The 23949-nt window shown below is 35.1% G+C and overlaps 1 protein-coding gene and 1 long non-coding RNA gene across 2 annotated transcripts; both read right to left on the reverse strand.

The window, feature by feature from the left end:
* Nucleotides 1-744: 744 nt before the first annotated feature.
* Nucleotides 745-5017, reverse strand: LOC131054545 (uncharacterized). Its single transcript, XR_009359047.1, has 3 exons — nucleotides 4398-5017; nucleotides 4219-4305; nucleotides 745-1267 (listed from the first exon to the last, which is right to left on the reverse strand). It is a non-coding gene; the product is annotated as an uncharacterized LOC131054545 (long non-coding RNA).
* A 1229-nt stretch (nucleotides 5018-6246) lies between these two features.
* Nucleotides 6247-8007, reverse strand: LOC131054558 (expansin-like A1). Its single transcript, XM_057989100.2, has 5 exons — nucleotides 7753-8007; nucleotides 7537-7646; nucleotides 7176-7354; nucleotides 6744-6876; nucleotides 6247-6650 (listed from the first exon to the last, which is right to left on the reverse strand). Exons 1-5 carry the CDS (start codon nucleotides 7892-7894, stop codon nucleotides 6393-6395), a joined length of 822 nt encoding a protein of 273 aa, XP_057845083.2. The 5' UTR covers nucleotides 7895-8007; the 3' UTR covers nucleotides 6247-6392.
* Nucleotides 8008-23949: the final 15942 nt, after the last annotated feature.

The following is a 23949-nucleotide window of genomic DNA, read 5'->3' on the forward strand; positions in this document are numbered from 1 at the left end:
CCTTATTGAACCAAAATTGTAATCATAATTAAACTATAATCCATCCCTTTATCAAATCCTAATCATTTATATCCCTTAACTCTAATCCTAAATGAAACCTGGCCCTACCCTAATTGAACCCTATACCTTATTAAATTTATGAAACCTTATAACTTCTTAAATTCTAACTCTTCACTAAGTGAAACACACCCCTCACTATTACCCTATTGAATTAAAACCTTAATTCTAATTAGACTTAACTCTAATCTTATTTCAATCCCAAACTTATCCCTAACCCTAATTAAAAATCAATGATTTATTTTAATTAACTAACAATTTTATGAAAAATACATGATAATACATTATGGAATTTTCTATCTAAAATTTGGTATGTTATTATATGGGAGATAGAAGGTCATAGAAGTTTGAATAAGATTACATGTTATATTTTAATTCCAATCAATTGTTTAGAGGTTGTCTTGGCCCTACTATTTGTAGGGATAAAAATGTAGAAAAATTAAATAAAAGTTTTTCTTTATTTTATTTTAAAAAACAAGGATATAGTAAAATTCACATTAAAGTTCTAACATGCTATTGAGAGATATCTGAGAGAAATCATTTGATAATATAACATGCTGCTGCTATTGAGAGATATCTGAGAGAAATCATTTGATAATATAACATGCTGCTGCTATTGAGAGATATCCGAGAGAAATCATTTGATAATATAACTTAATTTACAATAAGTGAAGTTTGACAACTGGAATTTAAAGAGATGAAATAAATGAAACCTACCTCAATAATATTTGTAGGAGAAGTTAATCTCAAATAATAAAAAAATCCTGCAAAAATTGGTTCAATCTTCCCACCAACAAATAACTAAAACTCACTTTGCATATCTAAAATTTATAAGATGCATTACACTACCACTGGATATTTTGGCGCCCTTCATTGTCACTGCCCACTATCCTATCTCGAACAACCTGCACCAACCGAAGAATGAAATTTGAGAAAGAGATGAAAATACTTGGACATTACCCTCAATGCTCTGTTTCCTCTCTCCCATGCAGTCACCACGATTTCTGCCGCTAAAGTTTTTTGAGCAAAAAGAGATGAAAAGAATAGAGAACACTTTACCTATTCCAGACTTGGAGAAGAAGATTTTGAGACCTGTCATATTTCCTTAGCATCAAGAGGGAATTTAGGGAATTTATATGTCAATAGCCAACACCGACTCCAATCCTCCACTACCCTGCCATCACTGCACGGTTTTCCTTTTACAAATGCCCTGCAAAATATCACTGCCAAGAGTGGGAATGGAGAAAGCTAATGAAATTCCATGCAAAAGGTGATGAGTTATTAAGATTTACTATTATTAGGTTAAATCTAATGCGGGCTCATCTAAAACTGCCTCTCAACTTAATTGCCTGCCACAACCTGCAAAGAAGACAATGCTAATATACTGCCAAATCAGCACGTCAACTTTTTTGTAAATGCGTTTTGTGTTTACGGACATTATTGATCCCATCAGATGTGCTATTGTCTTTAATAGAATGCATATTTTGCAGGAATGTATTGTAAATATTTACATTTGCAATGGTGGTATTTGTTGTGCAAATTTGTGACACATGATAATTTGACATAGCTAAGCTATATACAAACATGCTTCTGGAAAATCTGAAAAAACTAGATATCACTAAATAGTATGAACTTTAGCAAGTATCCCAAACATGAGATCCACATTTAAAACTAGTTTTAAGATAAATCTATAGAACTAGACAAAATCATAAGTAACATCAAATTGAAGTTGTAAATAAAATTCAGTAAATGTGTTTTACTATGCTGTACATTTTATTCACAAAATTAATTCTAGAATGAGACAAAACCATAAGTAACATCAAACTGAAGTTGTACATTTTATTCACAAACTAATTCTAAACATTGTTTACCAATTAACTATGTTGTACATTTTGATTACAAAACTATTACAATGATTTAAACAAGAACATAGGATTTAAGACAATTTTTAAATACTATATTTTGGCTACGTAAACAATAGATTCTTAAAAACAAAAGGCTCTTAAAACTTGATTTGTCTCTCAACTAGATTCCATGTTTGAGAGTCCAAAATTCATGGTAAAACATGAGTTCCAAAAAGTTAATAAGGTTGTCATAGTTATATTATAGTCCCATGAAGAAATAGGTACAACTGACAAAGTATCAAATTTGAGGGAGTTGTGTAATTTCAATTGACTAGGGAGTTGTGTAATTTCAATTCACTATGCTCAGTATGGCATTTGCATTGGTTGTATCAGTTTCATCATGTTCTGTGTTCTTTGAGCTCCTGCATTGACAAGAATGCAAAAATAACAAAATCAATAAAATTAAGACATTAACGGCTTGGCTTTCTAATCTGCAAAAGCAAATATTTCTAATCTGTAGAGTTTCATAAAGTCAGAAACTTTTTCAATTGAGTGATGTCCAAAGTAAGCAAAACATTTATAGTATTTAAATAAAATATAAATCATTTAATGGGAATGAAATTAAACCATTTACAACTGAGATCAAATTTGAGAAATGATATATTAAATGTTTTAAGGTAAGCTGTATATACAAAACTATACATGATACCTTAACTCATTAACAATTAAATTTCATGCTCAACCCATTAAGATTCTAGTAGGAATAGAATTGCATACCTCGTGTAGTCACGATGGTTGCTCTTGAAAAAGCTCCTGGATCAAAATGTTGTAGGATAATCTATATGTCTAAAGTGTTTGTGTCCAAAAGCGGAAGAAACTATAAGGGCAGGCGAAAAAGTGAAATGTGAACATTTGCAAGCTGTTGAAGTGGGAGTGAAATATAATAGGATTCGAAGTGTACCCAAAGTAATCATCAACTGTAATTTTCACAATAACATAAGATATAGTAGTTGCTGAAAACAACCAATATAACAAGTTCAGATAATGTAACGCAATAGTTTCACCTTATCGAAGAGCATTATCTTTTATACTAGAAATTGTAAGAGAAATGGGTGTGAAATTTTCTCTCCTTCCTTAATCTACACTTGCATTCCCAGCCAAAACTAGAATGTTCTATAACATGTAGCTTAGTTATATGATGTTGGAGTAATCATTGGTAAGTCAAAAGAGGGAAAATAGGTTTCGTGTCTTCTTTTGTTTTTTTCAAAATTTGTCTCTAGATTTTGTATTTTATATCATTCACAATTTCTCCACTCAGTACTAGTTATAGGCTGCTCATCATGAAAAGAGTTGAGTATAGACATTAGAGAATAGACAAATTTTGTCAGATGTTGTAGTTGTAACAACCCCGGTAAAAATGTATCCAAAATGTGGAAGCATAGACAAGGCACGTGACTTGTTTGATAGAATGCCTTACAAAAATGTGTTCTAATGGACAACAATGATTAGAGGATATGCACAAAATAGATTTGTTGGAAAGCCGTTAGACTTCTTAGGAAATGCAATTTGCAGGGTAAAACGAAATTCCACAACTTTTGCCAGCATAATTTCTGCCTGTACCAAAATGGAAGCTTCTTGTACCAAAATGGAAGCTTTGGAATAGGGTATGGACATCCATCAAAATGCAATTGGCAGGGTAAAGTGAAATTCCACAACTTTTGTCAGCATAATCCCTGCCTGTACCAAAATGGGAGGTTTGAAATAGGGTATGGACATCCATCAAAGCGTAATGGAAGCGAGGATTTGGTCAGTTTTGATAAAAAAAATATTTGTAAATCTCTTAGGGGTGACATAAGAGTCAACACAGACAACCGGATAACATTGGCTGAGAAACGCCTCTTCTGTTTAAGTTGGGTTTTTGTCCTTCAGACCATATGAACTGCTGAGGTTGCTCCTCTTTAAATTATCTAAAGTTGTCTTTGGTTTTCCTAGATGTTTTGTCTCGTTGCCTTCACATTTCATCTGGAAAATGCTCCTTCCTCTGACTCGATTTTTTATACATGGAGGGTTCGCTTATATAAGAATATACATTGGTAAAAGTAATAAGATAGCATAGTTAGGGTTTGAATATAAGAGCATAAATAATTTAAAACCTGCAGCCTCATAATCAGTATTTCTGCGTGGAGAATATAAGCAGTGCCAAGCCCATTATCAAGGACATGGCAATGCCCAATTAGCCATAACAATAAAAAATTCTAAGATGGGTTCCAATGGAGGCTCGGGGAAAAAGCCCTAAATAAAGTTGAGGAAACCATACCTGCATTTGTGCCATGTCTTCTTCTTCCGTTGTCTTGCAGATTGCTTGGGAGAATGTTTTCCCTTCTTTTTCTCAAATAAAAGACTCCTGCGCACAATAGATTTATCTGAGAAAGCAAGTAAATTGAATTTTTAATAGACTACAATGGAAACAAGAATTGATGAAGTCGGCACGTTTACATTTCTCCAGAATGCCATAGAACCATCCCACTGCATGCAGCGGTCACTCCCACACAGAAATTAGCATGGAGACCAGTGAAGGAAGCTGAAATAGCATATACCGAGATAATGGAGCATTTTATTCAGCTCTGTGCATATTTAATCACCAATATCACAAAACTCAATGCCCTCACTCTACCCTAGTGTCCAGCTCTCCTCGACATGCGGACGAAAATATTGTCCGTCGGAAATACTGCTTTGACGGCCCTCTGATTGCCTCTGGAGACGTGCGTTCTCTCTCGTTGAAAACGGAGCACACCCCTGCAAACCGCCAGCAAGTCCAATATGCAGGGGCCACGAAACTTCTCCCTAATAATTGACATAAACAATACACAAGTCTGATGGGTAGACATTGGGAAATAAGAAAATATTTGCAAAAAGTAGCTTATGGCTGGTTGCTTGCCATTAGATTAATCAGACATAAATAAATGAAGCCTCCGCTATAGTTCCCGGCAGGAACTAATAATAATAATAACAAGGCTATGATATTGATGTTTTGTCTGTATTTTGAATTGATTTGATCGGTAAAGAGTCTCCACTGAAAGAAGGCCCATCTGTGAAGCATGTGGCAAAGCATGAGCATCACTGTTCACTCTCACAAATCAGAGTTAAGATAAGATTTTCTTCTGCGTGTGAATAACCAAAATTCAGTTTTCTAGAAAACCTCAAAACCAGGTGTCTATTTTGGAAAACAATTCTCACCTATTTCCTGCTACAGTGGACCCACAGAGCATCCGGCTGTAGTTATTGCTTAGCCACTTTCTGAACTATAGTTGACTCATCCTCCATTATGTATTTTGAAGTGGGAATACCTGTGAAGTAACACGTTTTTTTTATTTTTTAAATTTGAGCAGTGGAGGATAGTTTTAATTGATTTTAAATATTAATCAATGTTAGGATAGGGATAGATATATAATGGAGGGTAATTTTTATATATTAATCAATATTATATAATTTATTGCTTAAAAGTTAGAACAAGAATTGATATTTAAAATTAGTCTTGGATATCATATCTATGATAGTTATTGTGATAGTATGCATATGCTCTCAAATCTTAATGGTTCAGATTTAAAAAAAAACAGAAACTAAAGATAATTTATAGTGGATTAGAACTATTCTTTTTAAAACTCAAGATTTGCCATTCTCCAACGCTATATTCTTGTTGGCATACTAGATTTTAGACAATTAGTAGGTCAAATATTTCCAAAATCACTCAATATCTCATTGTAACACTCAATATCCCATAGTCACATCCATCCAATAATTGTCAGCACATAAATATGATATCTATGAGTAAATTTTAAGATATCTTATTGATATGAAAGTTACATAAAATTTAATTGTATCAACAAATAAAATTAAAAAATATAATGTAACAGAGAAAAGAGAGGAAAATGTTAGCATATGGATTCTATTTTCCTCTCTTTCATTTGTTCTGTTATTTCAGGACTGGTTTTGATCTGTTCTATACTGTACTTTGTAAAAACATCTGAACTCTCTCAAAACTCTATTTAAGAAAAACAGAAAAAAGAAAAGAAAAGAAAATTATATATTATTTCAAAAAATTAATTTTTTATCAATAAAATTATTTAAAAATCACACATCCATTTAATGAGTACAAATTACCATTTAGATGTCCTAATAAAACACAGCAACGCTATTTTTCCTTTATTATTATCGTTTTTTCAACAAGTGTTATAAGGAAAAGGTTTTGAGGAGCGCTGGGATTCCAGTAAATGCCCCATACAATTTTAGTAGTACTTACGCTTAAATCAGTAAATATAGTTTGAGATGAGAAGACAAGCATAAATGGCCAAGAACATTATACTTCAATTTCATGTTAGATATATATATATAAATAAATAAATAAATATATATGTAGTATGGAGCTGGTGTCTATTTTTGAAGCGATGGATACAACAAGCCTGTAAAGAGAAAATTCTGCTGCTAGGAAGACTACACACGTTGATTAACATCACATGAATTAGTACAACCATCTAGAGCAGTTTGGTTGATCTGAAGTCCAGTGTCGTATAACCTTCGTCCACCTGCTTTCCAGTGTGGTGGGAGAACAGCTTTTCTGGCCCACAACATGTATCCCTCATACCCTGATGTTACAAGGAATCTAAACTGTAGACCTCCAATTGGAGGGTTGCTTATGTTCCACACTGCACCATGGTTTCGTGTCAAGTACTTCCAGTCAAATCCACCCACCTGCAAGATAAGGTTTTGTATTAGGTAAATTAGGAACAACTGCATTTTCCTTCTTGAAAACAATCAGCTATAGAAATTCTTCAGTCATCTTACCTGCGCAACATCTACGTTAACAATATCTGTCTGCCCTCCTTGATATAGAAATTCCACAGCCAGATAGTCGGGATAACGACTGCTCGAGTCCACCTTCGCAGACAGATTATGTCCTTTATACTCGCAGAAGATCCTGTCCAGCAAAACAGCAAATAAAAAGGATTTACAACTGCCACCGAAATTTAAGTTCTTCAGGGATGAAAATAAACAGGCCACATTTGTCAATTAAAATCAGGGTTGCGACCTCCATCAAAGAAAAATTAAAAAAATCAGGGTTGCAAAGGAGTGGCTGATTTCTCCAGGGATTGAAAAAAGGTAAATTCCTTATCAAATTTAAGATTAGTTTTTCTCTATTCCATATTCACAATCAGTCTTGTAAATTATATAGAGTTTCTGTAAAGAAAACTTAGTGATATGAACAAGAAAAAATACCTTTCATATTCCATATCCACAATCCCTTTTCTTCGAAGAGCAGCGCCCTTGTGTGGGAGTGCCAAGGCTGCAAACGTATGCTTTGGAACCACAAAATCCGTTTGGTTGTTTGTTGTGAGGTCTGTGACCACTATCTTTTGCCATGTCTTCCTACACAGACTGGGATCCAAACACCTTATCTGCACAACAACTTCTCTTAAATCCCTTCCATAACATTACCATAAGATTGAGACGATTTGATATATTTCTAAATATTTTTTAATGAAATCATACATCATGATTTCTCATGAGAATAAGAAAAAAGAAATAGGAAATGACAGATCAACACAACTAAGTAGATTAAAAAATAAGATAACATTACCTGATAGCATGCGCTACATCCCACGCCATCTCTATATAATCTGGGGCTTGCAGCTGCTACATTTGGGCCATTCAGTCTCGCAGCAAAAGAACCGTATCCGCACGCACCAGCTGTGGATATATATATATAAATGATAAAACAATAATAATCAGATTATATAGATTACAGAATTCTTCTTACTAGGCAACGTTAAGCTTTAAATCTGTTTGAGCCTACCTTTAATAGCCCTTTTGCTGTGATAATAGGCTAGTTTAGAACGGTGGGTGCAACTATTGCAACTCAAAACTGGGGTTAACATAAATGCCACCAGAATTGAAGTGCAAGGTAATGCCAAATAAAAGGACTTCAAAACCGCCATGGTTTGAAGACTGAGAATCCCTTGTAAGTAAGCGAAGGGGATTCTTTGCTTTATAGAGATAGGTTTAAGGCACCGATCTAATTACATGATTGAAAGTTATAAATTAAGCGGGTAAAGTGGAGAGCGATTCCTTCGACAATTTGTTTGAAGGCACGTAATAGTGATCCTTATTTAGAAAAATAGATGAATTATTAGCCAAGATGGAGAATTTGTTGGGCACGGATTTGAAATTTGACGCGGGCACCCCGCAGAAAGGGGTGACGTTGATATTTTATCTCAATAATAGCCCGACAGATATGGCGTGCTTAACAAAAGGTGTAAAAGACTCGAAATTAATGGGCCTACTGTAGTGTTGTGCTCAGCTTTTATCATTATAATATGTGAGAAAGTAGAGTTAATTATAAGTGTTTCTAATAGTTAGTAACTCTCATAACAATAGTTTGTACTCAATGGCTCTTTGTTTGTTGGGGAAATTGCATCATGACATCTAATAATATTGATATTATAAATTGAAATTATATTTATCTTTATATTAGTAAGTTAATCAATAAAATAATATTTTAGATTTAGTTTTTATAGAGATTGATTAGATATAATTGTGGGATCAAATTTTTATTGTGAAAATATTTTGTTGCACATCTAAGTGTGAGATAGGCTAGATATAATGTGGGTTCAAGTCTTTGTTATGACTGAATTATAATTTGTGTGAATGAAAGACTAACATATTAACATATAGTTAGCCTCATTATTAATTTGTATGAACAAAAAAATAAGAAATTAAGATACAATTAACCTTGTTGTTTAATTGGAAAGAATTATAAAAATGACACAATTTTACCACATAAATTGAACAGATTCCTAGGTGAATGCTTTTCACATGCTTGAAAATACAAGAAAATTGAGAATTTTAAAATTATAATACAAAATATTTCTCTTAATTAGAAGAATGGAGATTAGTACATCCTTCACCTAGAAAAAATACCACTCCATCTATTTATAGAGTGTTCTAAAATGCAAAAGTGTTTCTTTCCCTATTAATTACACTAGCATTTAATGCAAATAATCATTTTGGACATTCAATACAAACAATCACTTTGAATCACCTCCACATAACTACGTGACCACTAGATTAAGGATGAAAACAAATTAAACTAAAAACCACTAAAAGAAAAAGGTATCATGCATGCTACACATGCTAAAGCCTTCTTTGTCTATTAATTAGGGACTTGAATAAAATAATTTAAAGAATTTTTTATATGTTATGCTTGATTAAAAATATTAAAGTCCTTATAATTCCACCACTTGGTAAATAGTGTAATAAATCTAGATTGTTGAAGGAGAACCAAGGGTTGGGTTTGCAGAAGTTTCCCAATGTATCAGGCTCGACTTTTGATATGATATTAAACTACAAATGATACGACTCGACTTTCCTTTCATCACATCACAACTCTCCTTTCGTCGCATCTTTAGGTCGAGAAAGTGTATTGAAAGAAGGCCCCAAGTCTATGAAATGGAATGGTATTGAAACAGCTCTCTCTCCTTTCATCGCATCTTTAGGCAAGAATGACTCAGTCTACAAAAATTGTGTAATTCAACTTGATATAGATTAGTGTAGTAGGAAGACTGTTTAAGGATACAAATCCAATCACAATAAACATTTAAATTTTCTTTACCTATCTTTATTCGAATAGCGTATACTATGTATAATTCACAAAGGGGGAGGGGGGGAGAGGGAGAGAAAGGTCGGGGTGGAGAAGAAGAAGAGATATATCACAAAGGGAGAGGGGTAAGGGGGAGGGAGATAAGTGGAGAGGGAGGAAAAAACTAGAGAGGAGACAGATAGAAAGGTTAGATACCTAGAGGGGGAGAGAGAGGTGAGAGAGACATAGACATGGAGAGAGGTGAAAGAGATGGAGGAGGTGAGAGAGAGAGGTGGGTAATGAAACATGGATGGAGACCTATAGAGAGGTATAGAGGAAGGGAGGAAGGGAGGGACAAAGGAACCTAAAGAGATGAGAGAGATGGTGGGAGCTTGAAAAGGAGGGAGAAAGGGGTACATATAGCCATGAAGAGTGTGTCGACTTGAATTTCATCATCAAAATACTACTTGCAACATGTTAGTTTCACAAAATACAAAGAAAATGCTATAGGAAATCCAAACTCAACCAATGAAACTACATGAAGTTGATATTAAAATAAAAATACTATTTTTACCTTCATGATTTAAGTCTCATTGTGTCCTAACTCTACTATTCCTGGTTGTAGATGGTGTGCTCTCAAACAAGCACTGATATCTTCCAAGATGGCATATGAAGAATGGACTGATAACTGATAGTTAACTGATACTATGATATGTAATATGAAATGATTATGCGAAATGATTATGCTAAATGAGAAATGCTAAATTGTTTCAAGGTTAAAACTCATGGATACATAAGTTTTAACAAATGGTTAGCTTGAAAACTCAATTGAAGACTGACTCTTTCTCAACTCAAACTCCTAATTGTATAGACTTTGAGAGGATAAGATGATGTGGCCTAGATCAACGGTCATGATCAGATCTGCAGATTTGGATGGTTGTGAGCAAAGGTGAAGGTTGAGAGAAAGGAGGAAGGAGAAGACAAGTGTCACTCATCTCACCTTGACTGGGTTGCTGACTGAGGGAATCTAGGGATGGTTGGAGAATATTTAGGCATGAGAGGACAAGTGGACTCAAGTCCTTCCTCAGATGTAGGGATGTTGGAGAGAATATAGAAGAAGGTTTAAGAAATATGTATACGTACACAATATTTTATTAAATTTGGAGGTTGGAGATAAATGATGAATTAATATTTAAGAAATATTAATATCTTTAGCCACATGTTTGATGAGTTGGCAAAAAAAAGATGAAGTGGAGATGGAAGGTGAGTTGGAAAAGGGATTTAAATAATTTAGAAATTATTTAATATTTGAGACTATAGGATAAAAGAATAACCATTAAATATTAGATATTTAATTAACTGGTTAGAAGAATAATTAAATATTAGATATTTAATTAATTACAGGAATAGGATAGATGAATTAATTAATAAAATATTTCAATTAAATTAATTAATAGAAATACATGAAATGAATTAAATTAATTAATCTTTTCAAATTAACTATTTAATGGAAGAATAATTATTAAAAAAATATAAAATATTTATTTAATCACTCATAGCCATTTTTATGTGTATACATTTTCCCCCTCTTTGAAATGATGTTAAGACAACATTGTTTCAAAGATTAAATGAAGTCTCGATAATGTGCCTGATGAAGATTAAAAATCTTGATTGTGTGCCCCCTCGGGAGATTGATCGTGCAATTGTTTTAAAAATTTGGATAAGCGATTGATTCACAATAATTGAAAAGGTCGTTCGATTAAATTTATAGGAGTTGAGAAAATACAACACCACAGGAGCCTGAAGATCTTCTGCAAGCCAAATAACCTGTTACAAGGAGAAGCAATGAAGCAAAATCTGAAGAACATACAAAACACAGAGAATATGCTTAAAAAGAGAGAGCTCAATATTCACAAAAATATGTAATGTGATTCTTACAATGAAAAGAAAGAACTCAACCTTTAATAGGTCAAGAAACCCTAAAAAGGGAAAACCTAGGTTTGCACATAATAATTAATTAAAACAATTAATTATATGCACCTAAAGTTAGCTTAAATGTAAAAGTGATAAAGGGAACTTAAATAATTAAACAAAGAATGTTTAATTAATCAAGTAAATACCCGAATACTCTAACACCCCCCCTTAAGCTAGACTTAGGGAGAAGCTAAAACCTAGAACAGCTACTGAAAGCAATAAAGATGGGTCTCGACAACAAGGCCTAATCAGGTACCCAAATACAATGAAATCTCTATGAACTGGAGAAATAGAGAAAACCACATGGGAACAAAACTCTACTCCAAAAAGAGATGGAAAAGAATATCACTGAAGCATGAAGACCCTGTAAACTCTGTCAAAGAATAACTGCTGATTTGAAGAACATCCACTAAACTAGAACATGACCAGGTAGAGAAGACTGTAATCTGCATGAGTGCCCTCAAATGACACTACTCGAATCAGGAGGCAAACAAGGCAAAACAACTGAAATCGAAGATACAGATGGCATGAGAAACCAAAGCTTGAAGAGCTGATCAATCGAACCATGGAAGCATTAGAACCAACAGGATAAACCTCCCCATAATGTGGAAGTGGGAGAGGGACAGGAACACTGAAAAGGACAGCCAAAAACAACTGCATGATGAAGAACCAAGAACATCAAAGGTGCTGAGACACATTATCATGAGGCGAATGTCGTGGAAGGAACACTCACTTGACAAAGGAAGATGGCAAACAAAGGCAAACATCAACCCCCTCATGGCACTTGATCAATAGTGCATGCACAACAAGACACAAGATATGCAAGATTCCAAGTAAACAATGCATGATGGCACTTTATCTCAGTGCGTTTGCATAATTACAAGCTACAATGATAAGAAGACTGGAAATAGAAACAAGAATCAAAACAGAGACACCCTACTCAGAAAAGAGATCCCAGGACCTGAAACAACCACGATATCCATCAGAGTGCTGAAAAGAAAAAAACTGAATAAAATATGCATGGAGCAGAATCTAGAAAAAAAAAACTCATATTTCTAGAAAGTACGCAGAACACGCTTTTCGAAAATATAAATTTTTTGAAAAACGGAGGTCGAATGCTCATTCTACGTCTCCCGGAGTGCAAAAAAGTGACCTCACTTTGACTGTAAAAAAACATAGTCAAACAGCAAAACTAGAATAAAGTACCAACACCATGAGGTCGGCCTTAGAACCATCTTTTCGATGCCTATTTGTTCGCCAAAATCCGACTCCGTATGCCCAAGATAGGGCCAAAAAAAACAAACCCCCCCTTAAAAGGCCCAAAAAAGGGGTCTGGTGGCACTGTTGGTGGTCCGGTGGCCAGGGAGCGGAGCTCTGGTGGTGCACCGGTGGTGGCCGGGTGGCGGAGCAGCTGTTGGCCGGAAAACAGGCCAAGCAGAGGCGGCGGGCCAAGGCTGAGCGCGGCAACGCAGGGAGGCGGCGCCCGGAAGGGAAGCGGCGGCCGGCGGCGGGCGCAGTGCTGAGCGTGGGCGGAGAGACCGGCGGCGGCGACCAGAAGGGAAGCGGCGGCCGGCGGAGGGCGCAGTACTGAGTGCTTGCAGGGAGACCGGCGGCGGCGACCGGAAGGGAAGCAGCGGTCGACGGAGACAAGGCCGGCGGAGGCCGGAAAAAATAGCAGCGACGGCCGGAGGGGGCCGCAAGGGCCAGAGCGGGGACAGCAGCGACCGGCGAAAGTGCCGGTAAAAGGCGGCACGCATTTTGAGGGCAGGCAGCGGCACCGTACTGACTGCTGCAGGGGTCCCACGGTACCCTGCGTACCATGGGAACCCCAAAATTTGATTTTTTTTTTTTTGCCAAAAATTTTTAATGAAAACCCTATTTGCCTTTCTTTCAATTTTTTTAAAAGAATATTTTTGAAAGACAAATTTCGGCCTGCATGCCGTAAAAAGGCAATTTTTTTTTTTTGCAAAATTTTTTTTCTCGATTTGCATGCCAGGGCCGTACGGCCTGGATCTGAGAAAAAAAAATGCTCCCAGAGGCTCTAGAACCATATAGGAGTTGAGAAAATACAACACCACAGGAGCTTGAAGATCTTCTGCAAGCCGAATAACCTGTTACAAGGAGAAGCAATGAAGAAAAATCTGAAGAACATACAAAACACAGAGAATATGCTCAAAAAGAGAGAGCTCAATATTCACAAAAATATGTAATGTGATTCTTACAATGAAAAGAAAGAACTCAACCTTTAATAGGTCAAGAAACCCTAAAAAGGGAAAACCTAGGTTTGCACATAATAATTAATTAAAACAATTAATTATATGCACCTAAAGTTAGCTTAAATATAAAAGAGATAAAGGGAACTTAAATAATTAAACAAAGAATGTTTAATTAATCAAGTAAATACCCGAATACTCTAACAAAATTTATTTATGAAAAATAAATATAATTGCCCCATTGAAAAACATTAATTACCCTTCCAAATAGTAAATATAAAATTAACCAAAGTTAATTTTAATCTCATTTGCATCATTGGCAGCTTGTGAAGAGATTATCTTGGTGAGGTGGCAAAATGGTGATCTCGTTGGAGAACCATCAACTTGAACGTGTTCAACGATATCAGTAACCTCTTGAGTATGGGTATACAATATGTACCTTATCCCGAGCCTCTTTGCAACTTGTCGTACAATTTTTCATGTTTGTTTGGCACGTTTTTGGCTATTTTAAATTTTTGCGATTTTCGGCATCTTTGGTTAGCGTTTTTGTTTTATTTGTTAGTGATTTTGCATTTAAAGTGAGTGCATCTGATATTTTTAGCGCATATGCTCATTTTGTTAGCGCATTTGTGATGAATGTTAGCGCTTTTGTTTTGTCAGTGCTTTTGCTTTTAATGTTTGCACATTTGATGTTTAGGGAAGCGCTTTCGATTGTTTCATGCTTTTCTTCCAAGGTTTAGCACTTGTGTGAAAAAGGTTCATGCATATGTTCAATGTAGCGCCTATGTTCAATATAATAGCACTTTTGTTGAAAATATTAGCGCTTGTATTTCAAATGAATTTGTTTGATGTTTTTCATGTTAAAATTCACTTTTTAGATTTAGTCATTTTGATGTGCAATTGTGATTGATAGGTATTCGATTGATGTCTTGATTGATAGAAATTTGATAATGTTGATTGATAGGATAAATGATTGATTGATTTGATTTGATTGGATAGATTAGCTCTAAGAAACTGATTTAATTCCTGATCAAGAGCATAGCAAAGTTTGATTGAACTCAGTGATTGATAGGTTTAGATTGATTTGATAGCCTGATTTTCTTCATTTGAAAATATTTACAAATTGTTGATGTGATAGATTAGCGATCTCTTTGATTTGATAGAAAAATGAAAGATGATTGATTGAATTCTCTTGGTAGACAGGAGAAACTTGATGTTCTCCAATGTCGGGAGAAATTCCCGGCGATGCGACACTTAGTGCCAGAGCTTACACAGGCAGAGGTGAGACATATAGATGTCTGCAGATTATGCCACTTGTTATACATGCCTAATATTACCCATAATAGGGGATTGTTCATAGTTTTAGCCAAGAGATGGCATAGCGAGAATAATACTTTCCACCTACACATGGGTGAGATTAGTGTGACGCTTGCAGATGTCTACAGGATTGTCCACATCCCAGTGGCTGGTGAGTTAGTGCAGTACGATTTTTAGGATCGTGGAGGGATAGAGGCTTGCAGAGACGTATTTGGTGATGAGAGCATTTTGAGACGAGAGATCTGATGGGATGATATGAATATGTATTATGAGGCTCTCCCTGTGATTCTTGCAGGTTTGATTGGGGGATTCATTTGTCAAGACAGGAGATCTCGAGGTTTTGTTGTTGGTTGGGGTGAGATTATTTAGAGCATGATGCAACATCGGACTCAATATGCGTGGGGTCTTTGTATGCTCGCTCATTCGTATCATGATCTTCATCAGGTTGTTTTCGATGAGAGTGCTAGTCTGTCGACATGATGCACACTTTTGCAGATCTGGTGCTGGGGGCACATTGCTATTATGCGACCTATTCATCATAGAGTTCGCGGTGAGAGGCAACCATATGTTTATTTGTATGCAGGTATCCTTACTCAGCATAAGCTGGGTAAGATGGAGTATTGGCGTTGGGTTCTTGATTCACTAGATAGTGTTATTTGGAGACCTTATATTGATTGTGAGCCATGGATGGATGATGAACAAACATTACCATTTATTATGCAGAGTAGATATCTCATTGGTCAGACGCCATACATTGTTGAGAGACGGTTGGTTAGTCGCATTCTAAGATAGTTTGGTATAATTCAACCTATGCTTATTGGTGTCACAATATATGCACGATGGTACAAAGATAGGTGAGATTGGGGACCTTCTTTATCATTTGAGATAGCACATGTAGAGTTTCTGGCTAATCTTAGGGTAGCTTATGAAATGAGATTGCACATTCTAGATCTTGGGGTTACTGCAAATTATGCTCAGTACATACTTGCACACCTGTTTCCTCATATTACCGATCCAGCAGACCCTCCTCCTAGCTCAGGAGATGAGGATGACGATTCAGATGATTCTATTATCAAGAGACGAAGATGGAGATGAGAGCTTAGAACTGCTCAGAAGGCTAGAGGAGATGGAGATGATGGAGTAGATGGAGGTGGTAGTGGTAGAAGACCCGAATGGAGAGGAGGTCGATTGAGAGTTTGTGGAGGACCGGTTGGACCAGTTGGCAGGATTGGGAGACCACTTCCTATGGGTGCGAGAGAGGTAGGATGGATTGGGAGGGATACTAGCAGGGCAGGGATGAGATCACCAAGAGGGTTACCCTCTATAGGAGGAGGCAGGATGACTGGATGGGATGAGGGTTACAGGAGAGGCATTGATTTTGGTCAGATTCAGCCAGACCCTAGGGTTATTACAACTCATGGTGGAGAGGATGAGGATCCAGAGGATGATGTTCTTCTCATTAGATGACAGGTTCTGAGAGCTACTCGGACTGGGATTCTAGTAGGTGGACAGGGAGGTGGAGATGAGGGGATCGAGGGTCATGTGCCTTAGTAGGACGTGCTAGAGCAGAAGACCATGGGTAGTCTCAAAGAACAGATAGATCAGCTTAGAGAACAGGTACAAACATTCATGACAGAGACAAACAGAGTTGTTAGGAGACAACAGGATACTTAGGGCCTCCTTGATCACATTTAGTAGGTTGGATTGGGCACTCTCTTAGTTGATACTGTTAGATCACTAGTTTAGGCTGGGAAGGAGATTTCCCATTGGCAATGATTATATGAGGATTTAGTCGCAGAGAGACTGAGAGAAGGTAGCTATCATACCACCATGAGGATGGATACTAGCAGTAGTGGAGTCATGGGACCTCCTCAGAGGAGTGGTGATCATGTGAGACAGGCATCTAGAGGATCTTCTCGCCCACAACCACAAAGACGGACAAAGTCAGGTGGCAGTGGTACAGGACAGCCTTTACTTGACTTTATATTGATGAGGCACTTGTACTTTTGATCCGATATCATTGTATACTTGGACTTTTATTATTTTATGATTATCTATATGTAGACACAGACTCTAAATGATGATCTTTTATTTGCATGTTACTCTATTTTATGATAATGATCTATATGCATTGATTATATTGATGATGTTATGATATTTTCTCTTCATTATGATGATACTTTATATGATAATGCAATGATAAATGCTTTTTATTTTTTATTTTGATGACCTTGGATGTAAATGAAAATGATTACTAACTGAAATGACATGCTTTACTTAAATGATGCAAATGAATGATCTACATGATATGTTTTTTATTTTTATATGTAATGCTTATAATGATTATGAATCTAAGTGCAAAGATGCAACTACATGATCTTTAATGAACTTTAATGATAATGCAAATAATAATGATGATACACTACATGATTAATGAAATGCACTTAATTGAATGCAAACTAATGCAATTATCAAAATGCAACTAAATGAAATGGATGATGATTAAAATGATTCTAAAAATGAATACACCTATAATGATCAAATGCAAATTATTTTTGTTTGTCCAAGTATACTCAATCTTTATTCGTGATAGTTGATTTGTGAATGAAATGAAATTCTTCTAATGCAACTGACATTGAATGGTTATAATGCAGATGAATAATGAGGTAATCTAAAAATGATCTAACTAAAAATGATACTACCATTATTCATATGTTATCCTTTAACAGTGTTTGATTTCATCATTGAGCTTTAAAAGGTTGTAAGAAAATACAAGCAACTTGACATAATAATAGAAGCTGGCCTGAGTATTTCGTACATGGATTTTGATATAGCAAGTTAATACAAGCAACTTGATATGATGAATCAAGTTGACCTGAGTATTTCTTGCAAAATAGACAAGGATTATCCCCTTTCATGCATGACTCGGAATGTCCTCCTTGATCTTTTGCCGATCATATCCTTAGACAAGTACATACCTTAATAAGAGATAAACCACAGACAACAATCAAAGAAAATAATCATGCCCCATCATAGATTCTCTAATCATGGACATCCTTGAGTCGCATAGAGTACATGATTAGCAATAAAATCAAGAAATAAACACTCAATCTTGTAGGTCATTCACATGTTCTCATGGTCATTAACTGATATAATCACCTTGATGAATGCTCTTTGATAATCCTTTATTACTTGCTAGTTGATTCTTCATTTTTTGATTTTCACGTTTCAGTTGTCATAAGATGCCTTGATCTTCTTTGTCGTGTTCCTCGCTATTTGTTTCAAAACCCTAGGTGTTTTTGGTTTTTCTAAGTTTTCTGAATGTTTTGGATTTTCAAAGATTCAAAAGATCACCTTTGCAAAAGGAGATATGATTTTGCCCCCGGCGGAAACAAAACTTTATTATGGATGTATGAATTGATCAAGATCCAAACCATGGCGTGATACGAATGTAGATTGATTGATTCAGATAAAATCTAAGATAGTGAATATGACAAGTATGTCAAAGATTGATAACTGTTGGTAAGCTGCATATTTTTTGCTAATGGTTCATAGCAATAGATGCGAAAGATGGAATGGATGAGCTAAGATAGATGGCAGTGATAGATGCGATAGGATGGAGTGGATAGGTGTGCAAAGCGATCTCATAGATGGAAGAACTCACTTTGTTAAATAGTACCTGTTTACCAGGTTTTTACCATCTAAATTTATTGCATTTTTTTTCTCTTTTGTATTTTGATTTTTAATGCCTTTTTTTCAGGACTTTATATGCTTTTTATTGATGATTTTCCAAGACTTTAAATCTCAAGAATAGAATTTCTTGAGATGAATAGAATTGATAGGTTCATCAAACCAATCACCTTCAGGGGTAGATAACTTGTATGCTCCTAAGCCATATGTTGCTACTATGACAAAAGCACCTAACCAATTTGGTTCAAATTTACCCTTTTTTTCTCGGTCTTGTTGATTTCTTGGATTCTCCCTTAGAACTATATCTCCAATCTAAAATTTGTGTGGCTTGACTCTATGATTATAAATTCTTGCCATTCTTTGTTGATATATATTCAAATGATCTATTGCATTTTGGCAACGTTCCTGAATCAGCTCAAGTTCTTTTAGTCTAGAGACTTTTTCTTCTTCATCTGGTATAAGACCTTTCAAGGAAACTTGTAGAGAAGTTATCTCTTCTTCTATTGGTAATATGACTTATGATCCATAGACTAAGCAATATGACGTTGCCCCCGTTGGTGTGTAGATGCTGGTTCGGTATGCCCAAAGAACAGGATTTAGTTGAATGTGCCAGTCTTTTTTAGCTTCATTGACTTTTTTCTTGAAGATTTTCAAGATAATCTTGTTTGATGCCTCAACTTGACCATTTCCTTGTGGATAATATCGAGTAGAAAACCTATGTTGGATATGAAATTGCTCACATAGTTCCTTCACACCTTGATTCTTAAATGGTCTTCCATTATCGGTGATAATGGTCATAGGAACTCCATAGCGATAGATTATATAATTCAAGATGAATGATGATATTTGTTTTCCTATCACTTTCATCAAAGGTACTGCTTCAATCCATTTAGTGAAATATTCAGTAGCAGTCAGAATGAACTTATGTCCATTAGAGGATAAAGGATTTATCTTTCCTACCAAATCAAGGCCCCATTAAGAAAATGGCCATGATTCGGCCATAGGATACAATTCTTGTGCTGGTGTGTGAATGAGATTCCCATGGATCTAACATTATTTGCATGTCTTGGCATATGTGAATGAATCTCTCTCCATAGTAGGCCAATAGTAACCCATACGAAGAAGTTTCTTAGCCATTTTTAAGCCACTTGAGTGTGTGCCACAAATACCTGCGTGAACTTTGTTAAGAACTTTCTTAGATTCTTTTTATTCAAGACATCTCAATAAAGTGTAATCTAGACCTCGCCTATATAAGGTGTCGGCAATAATAGTATAGCGAGATGACTAACAGATAAAATTTCTTCTTTGATTGCATGATAGGTCAGGAGGAAGTATAATATCTTTTAGTACTGATAAGTTTGGTCGTATAAGGATTGACTGGTTCCTGATATATGGCAGATCATGTAGGTATGCTGGGATTAAATTGTAGGAGTTAAGATATCTTTCATGAGGAATTCATAACGTTGCTGATTCTCCTGATTCTACAAGAGAGATGCTATTGTATCCATTACATCTACTACATTGTTCTCATTTCTTGGGATTTGAGTGAATGATACTTCTTTGAAGTGTTCTTTAAACTCTTCTACTAGTTGTTTGTAGGGCATGAGCTTGTCATCCTTAGTTTTATAATCATCATTTATTTGGTTGATGATAAGTTGTAAATCACCATAGACATGTAATTTCTTGATATTCCATTCAATAGATATTTTGAGCCCAATAGTCAATGCTTCATATTCTGCAGTATTGTTTGTGCATGGAAACCATAGTCTATATGATTTGGGAATTGTGTGTCCCTGAGGTGTGATGAACAAAATTCTTGCACCTGATCCATATTGTGTATAAGAACTATCAAAGTACAATTCCCAAAATGTTGTACTTACTGTCAGAATGTCTACATCAGGAAATTCAATGTGCAATGGTATGCCATTTTGTAAAGGTGCTTCAACTAATTGATCAGCAATGACCTGTCCTTTGATATCTTTTTGATCAACATACTCTATGTCAAATTCACTCAGTATCATAACCCATTTGGCTAGTATGCCTGTCAAAGTTGACTTGTTCAGCAAATACTTTAATGGATCTATCTTTTCTATTAGTTTCACAGAATGAGTCAGCATATAATGTCGCAGCTTCTGAGTTGCAAATACAATTGCTAGACATGTCTTCTCTATTGATGTATAATTCAGTTCATAACCGACAAGTGTTCTACTGATGTAATACACTTCTCTTTCTTTTCCTTCTTCATCATGTTGTGCTAGGAGATCACCTAATGATAAGTTTGTCATCGGGATATAGAGTAACAATGGTTTCCCTTTGATTGGTAATACTAGTACTGGAGGATTCATGAGATATTCTTCGATTTGCAAAAAAGCCTCTTCACATTTATGATCCCATTTGAATGGAATGTTCTTATGTAAAAGATGAGTAAATGGATGACATCTATCTGCTAATTGAGAGACAAATCTTCTGATTGATTACAATCTTCCTTGTAAAGATCACAATTCACTTATGTTCCTTGGTGACTCCATTTCCATGATGGCTTTGACCTTTTCAGGATCTACTTCAATTTTGTGAGCTGATATAATGTACCCAAGAAGTTTTCTAGAGGTTACTCCACATGCACATTGCTTTGGATTTAATCTCAACTGATATCTTTCCAACCTATCGAAGATCTTTCTTAAGATGTTCAAATGTTCTTGTCTTGTATGAGATTTTGCAAGTATATCATCTACATAATCTTCCATAAATGTATGCATCATATCATGGAAAATTGTTGTCATAGCTCTTTGATAAGTTGCTCTTACATTCTTAAGCACAAATGGCATAAGATTCTGGCAATAGGTACCCCATGTACAGGTGAATGTTGTCTTTTCTTGATCTTCAGGGGTGATTCTTATTTGATTGTATCTTGAGAATCCATCCATTAATGAAAACATAATATGCCCTACTGATAAGTCCACAATTATATCAATGTTGGGTAGTGGGAAATCATCTTTGGGACATTCTTTGGTCAAATCTTTGAAATCAATGTAGACTCTTATGCTTTTATTTGGCTTTGACACTAGCACAATGCTTGAAACCCATTCTGGATAGGCAACAGGTCTTATGAAACCCACATCTAATAGTTTCTTTAGTTCACCTTTTACAAGAAGAGAGATGTGTGGATGCATATTCCTTAGCTTTTGTTTAACTGGTTTTTCTTTTCAATCCACATTGAGATGATGCATTATAAGATCTAGATTAAGTCTTGGCATATCTGCATAGGACCAAGCAAAATTTATTTTTCTTTGTCTGAATAATTCTATGTATTCTTTCCTCTCTTTTTCTGATAATGAGGCAGCAGAATGAAGTATCTTGGGATCCTTTGATGTGCCAATGTTTATTGCTTCTATTGGTTCTATTAGAATAGCAGATCTCTACTAAAAATATGCAGGGAGGATGTCAAACTTTCCATCTTCTAGTACCTCAAAGAAGTTTTCACCGTCAGATACATCCTTTATTTTTCCTTTTGATTGATCTAGTGTTGCCATGAAATGGTTTTCAACACTGGGTCTCTTTCCTTGTTTTATTTCAATTTTGTGACTAGATAGTTTAGCATTCTCCTGACTACAAGAAATGTTACTTGATTCCACAATGGAAGATATCTTAAGTATTATGGGTTCGACAACATTAAGATACACAACTAAGTCATGATCATTGGAAAAGACATCCAATTCAGGGTTTTCTAGATTATCCCAATCAATTAGTTCTAGATGGAGAAGGGGTAAGTCATAATCATCGTCATTGTTAGGTGCTTCAAACTTCATGACATAATGGTCATAATTTGGCATAGAGTAGGTAATGTTATAGATAGAATGATCTCAAGGATAGTTTCTCCCAAGTGTTCTCCAATTAGTTCTAACAAAATCAGTATTAGTATTTTTTAGTTCACACTCAAATGGCTTTTCATCTTACATTTGTCCCTTAAACAGATGGATTGTATCAACACACATGTCTTTAGTACTGCAAGTTCCTTCCTGATTATTTTCAATAAATTCATTTGTATTTTGAAGTTCACATACTTATGTATGTAATACCCTAAAAATGGTCACCTAAACCATGGGCCCCTAATCTCGACAACATCACCAAGATCCTAACCAAAGACAATTAAATCAACTTTGAGCACATAGTTAATTAATTATTCAATCATTAAATGTCACATGGCAAGTGAATTATTCTATATTAATTAAAATCATTCCAAGAAAATCATTTGGATCAATTATCCTATTTAATTTATTAAATATCCTAGCATATTTAATTAATTAATAAATTTGCTATTAATCATAAAAAAGGAATTAATTTATTACAAAAGAGGAATCAATACGCAAAGCAAGAGTTAAATTGAAAATAAAATAAAAGAATTGAATTGAAAGAGAAATCAAACTTGAGATATTATTTCTTCTTCTAAATTGACAACTTGAAATCAGAAAAGCAATTAAATGAATTTAATCACTCTAAAATTGGAACTTAAAGCTTTTGAGAAAAGAAGTTCAGTTGCATTGAAAAGACTCTTTTCTTGAATAAATTAAAGAATTGCATAGAATTACCTATTTTTATCTCAAGTGCATGGAATTAATTGAATTATATCTCTAATGCAAACTTGGACTTATAATCTGAATGCATTTGAATTCAACTATAATTAGAATCTATCTCAAGGTTAATTGAATTTGATCTCTCAATTATTTCAATTATCCTAAATTGTGTTGTTTCTTGGTCTCTCTTGTGATTCTCTTTAAATTCAGCTTTCATCTCCATTCAAAACACCCTGGAGATTTATTGTTATTATGCAGTTTTTGCTCTGGAGTCATTGAAGATATTGTGCTTTTTTGATATTATTGCATCTTAGTTTAGCTTTTTTTTGCATATTTAGTTCAATTATGATTGCTTGAACTCATATAGCTTACTATTCATCCATCTAGCATAATCTTGCATCCATTTATCTTAATATCATGCTCATATAGATTAAATCCTTTGTCTTGGTGTAGTCTAGTCATTGGTATTTCTTATACAAATTTGAGAGCAAGTCTATACTCGCATCTTTTAGAAGGCAATTGGTCGATTTGTTATGGTTTTATTATTCATGCTTATATCTTTCTAACCATACATGCAATGACTTAATTGAAGTATTGTATCTTACAACTTGCAGATACTTATTCCACTTTTCACACACACATTTCTGGCG

The sequence above is a fragment of the Cryptomeria japonica genome, chromosome 10 (assembly GCF_030272615.1).
Source record: "Cryptomeria japonica chromosome 10, Sugi_1.0, whole genome shotgun sequence".
NCBI lineage: Eukaryota > Viridiplantae > Streptophyta > Pinopsida > Cupressales > Cupressaceae > Cryptomeria > Cryptomeria japonica.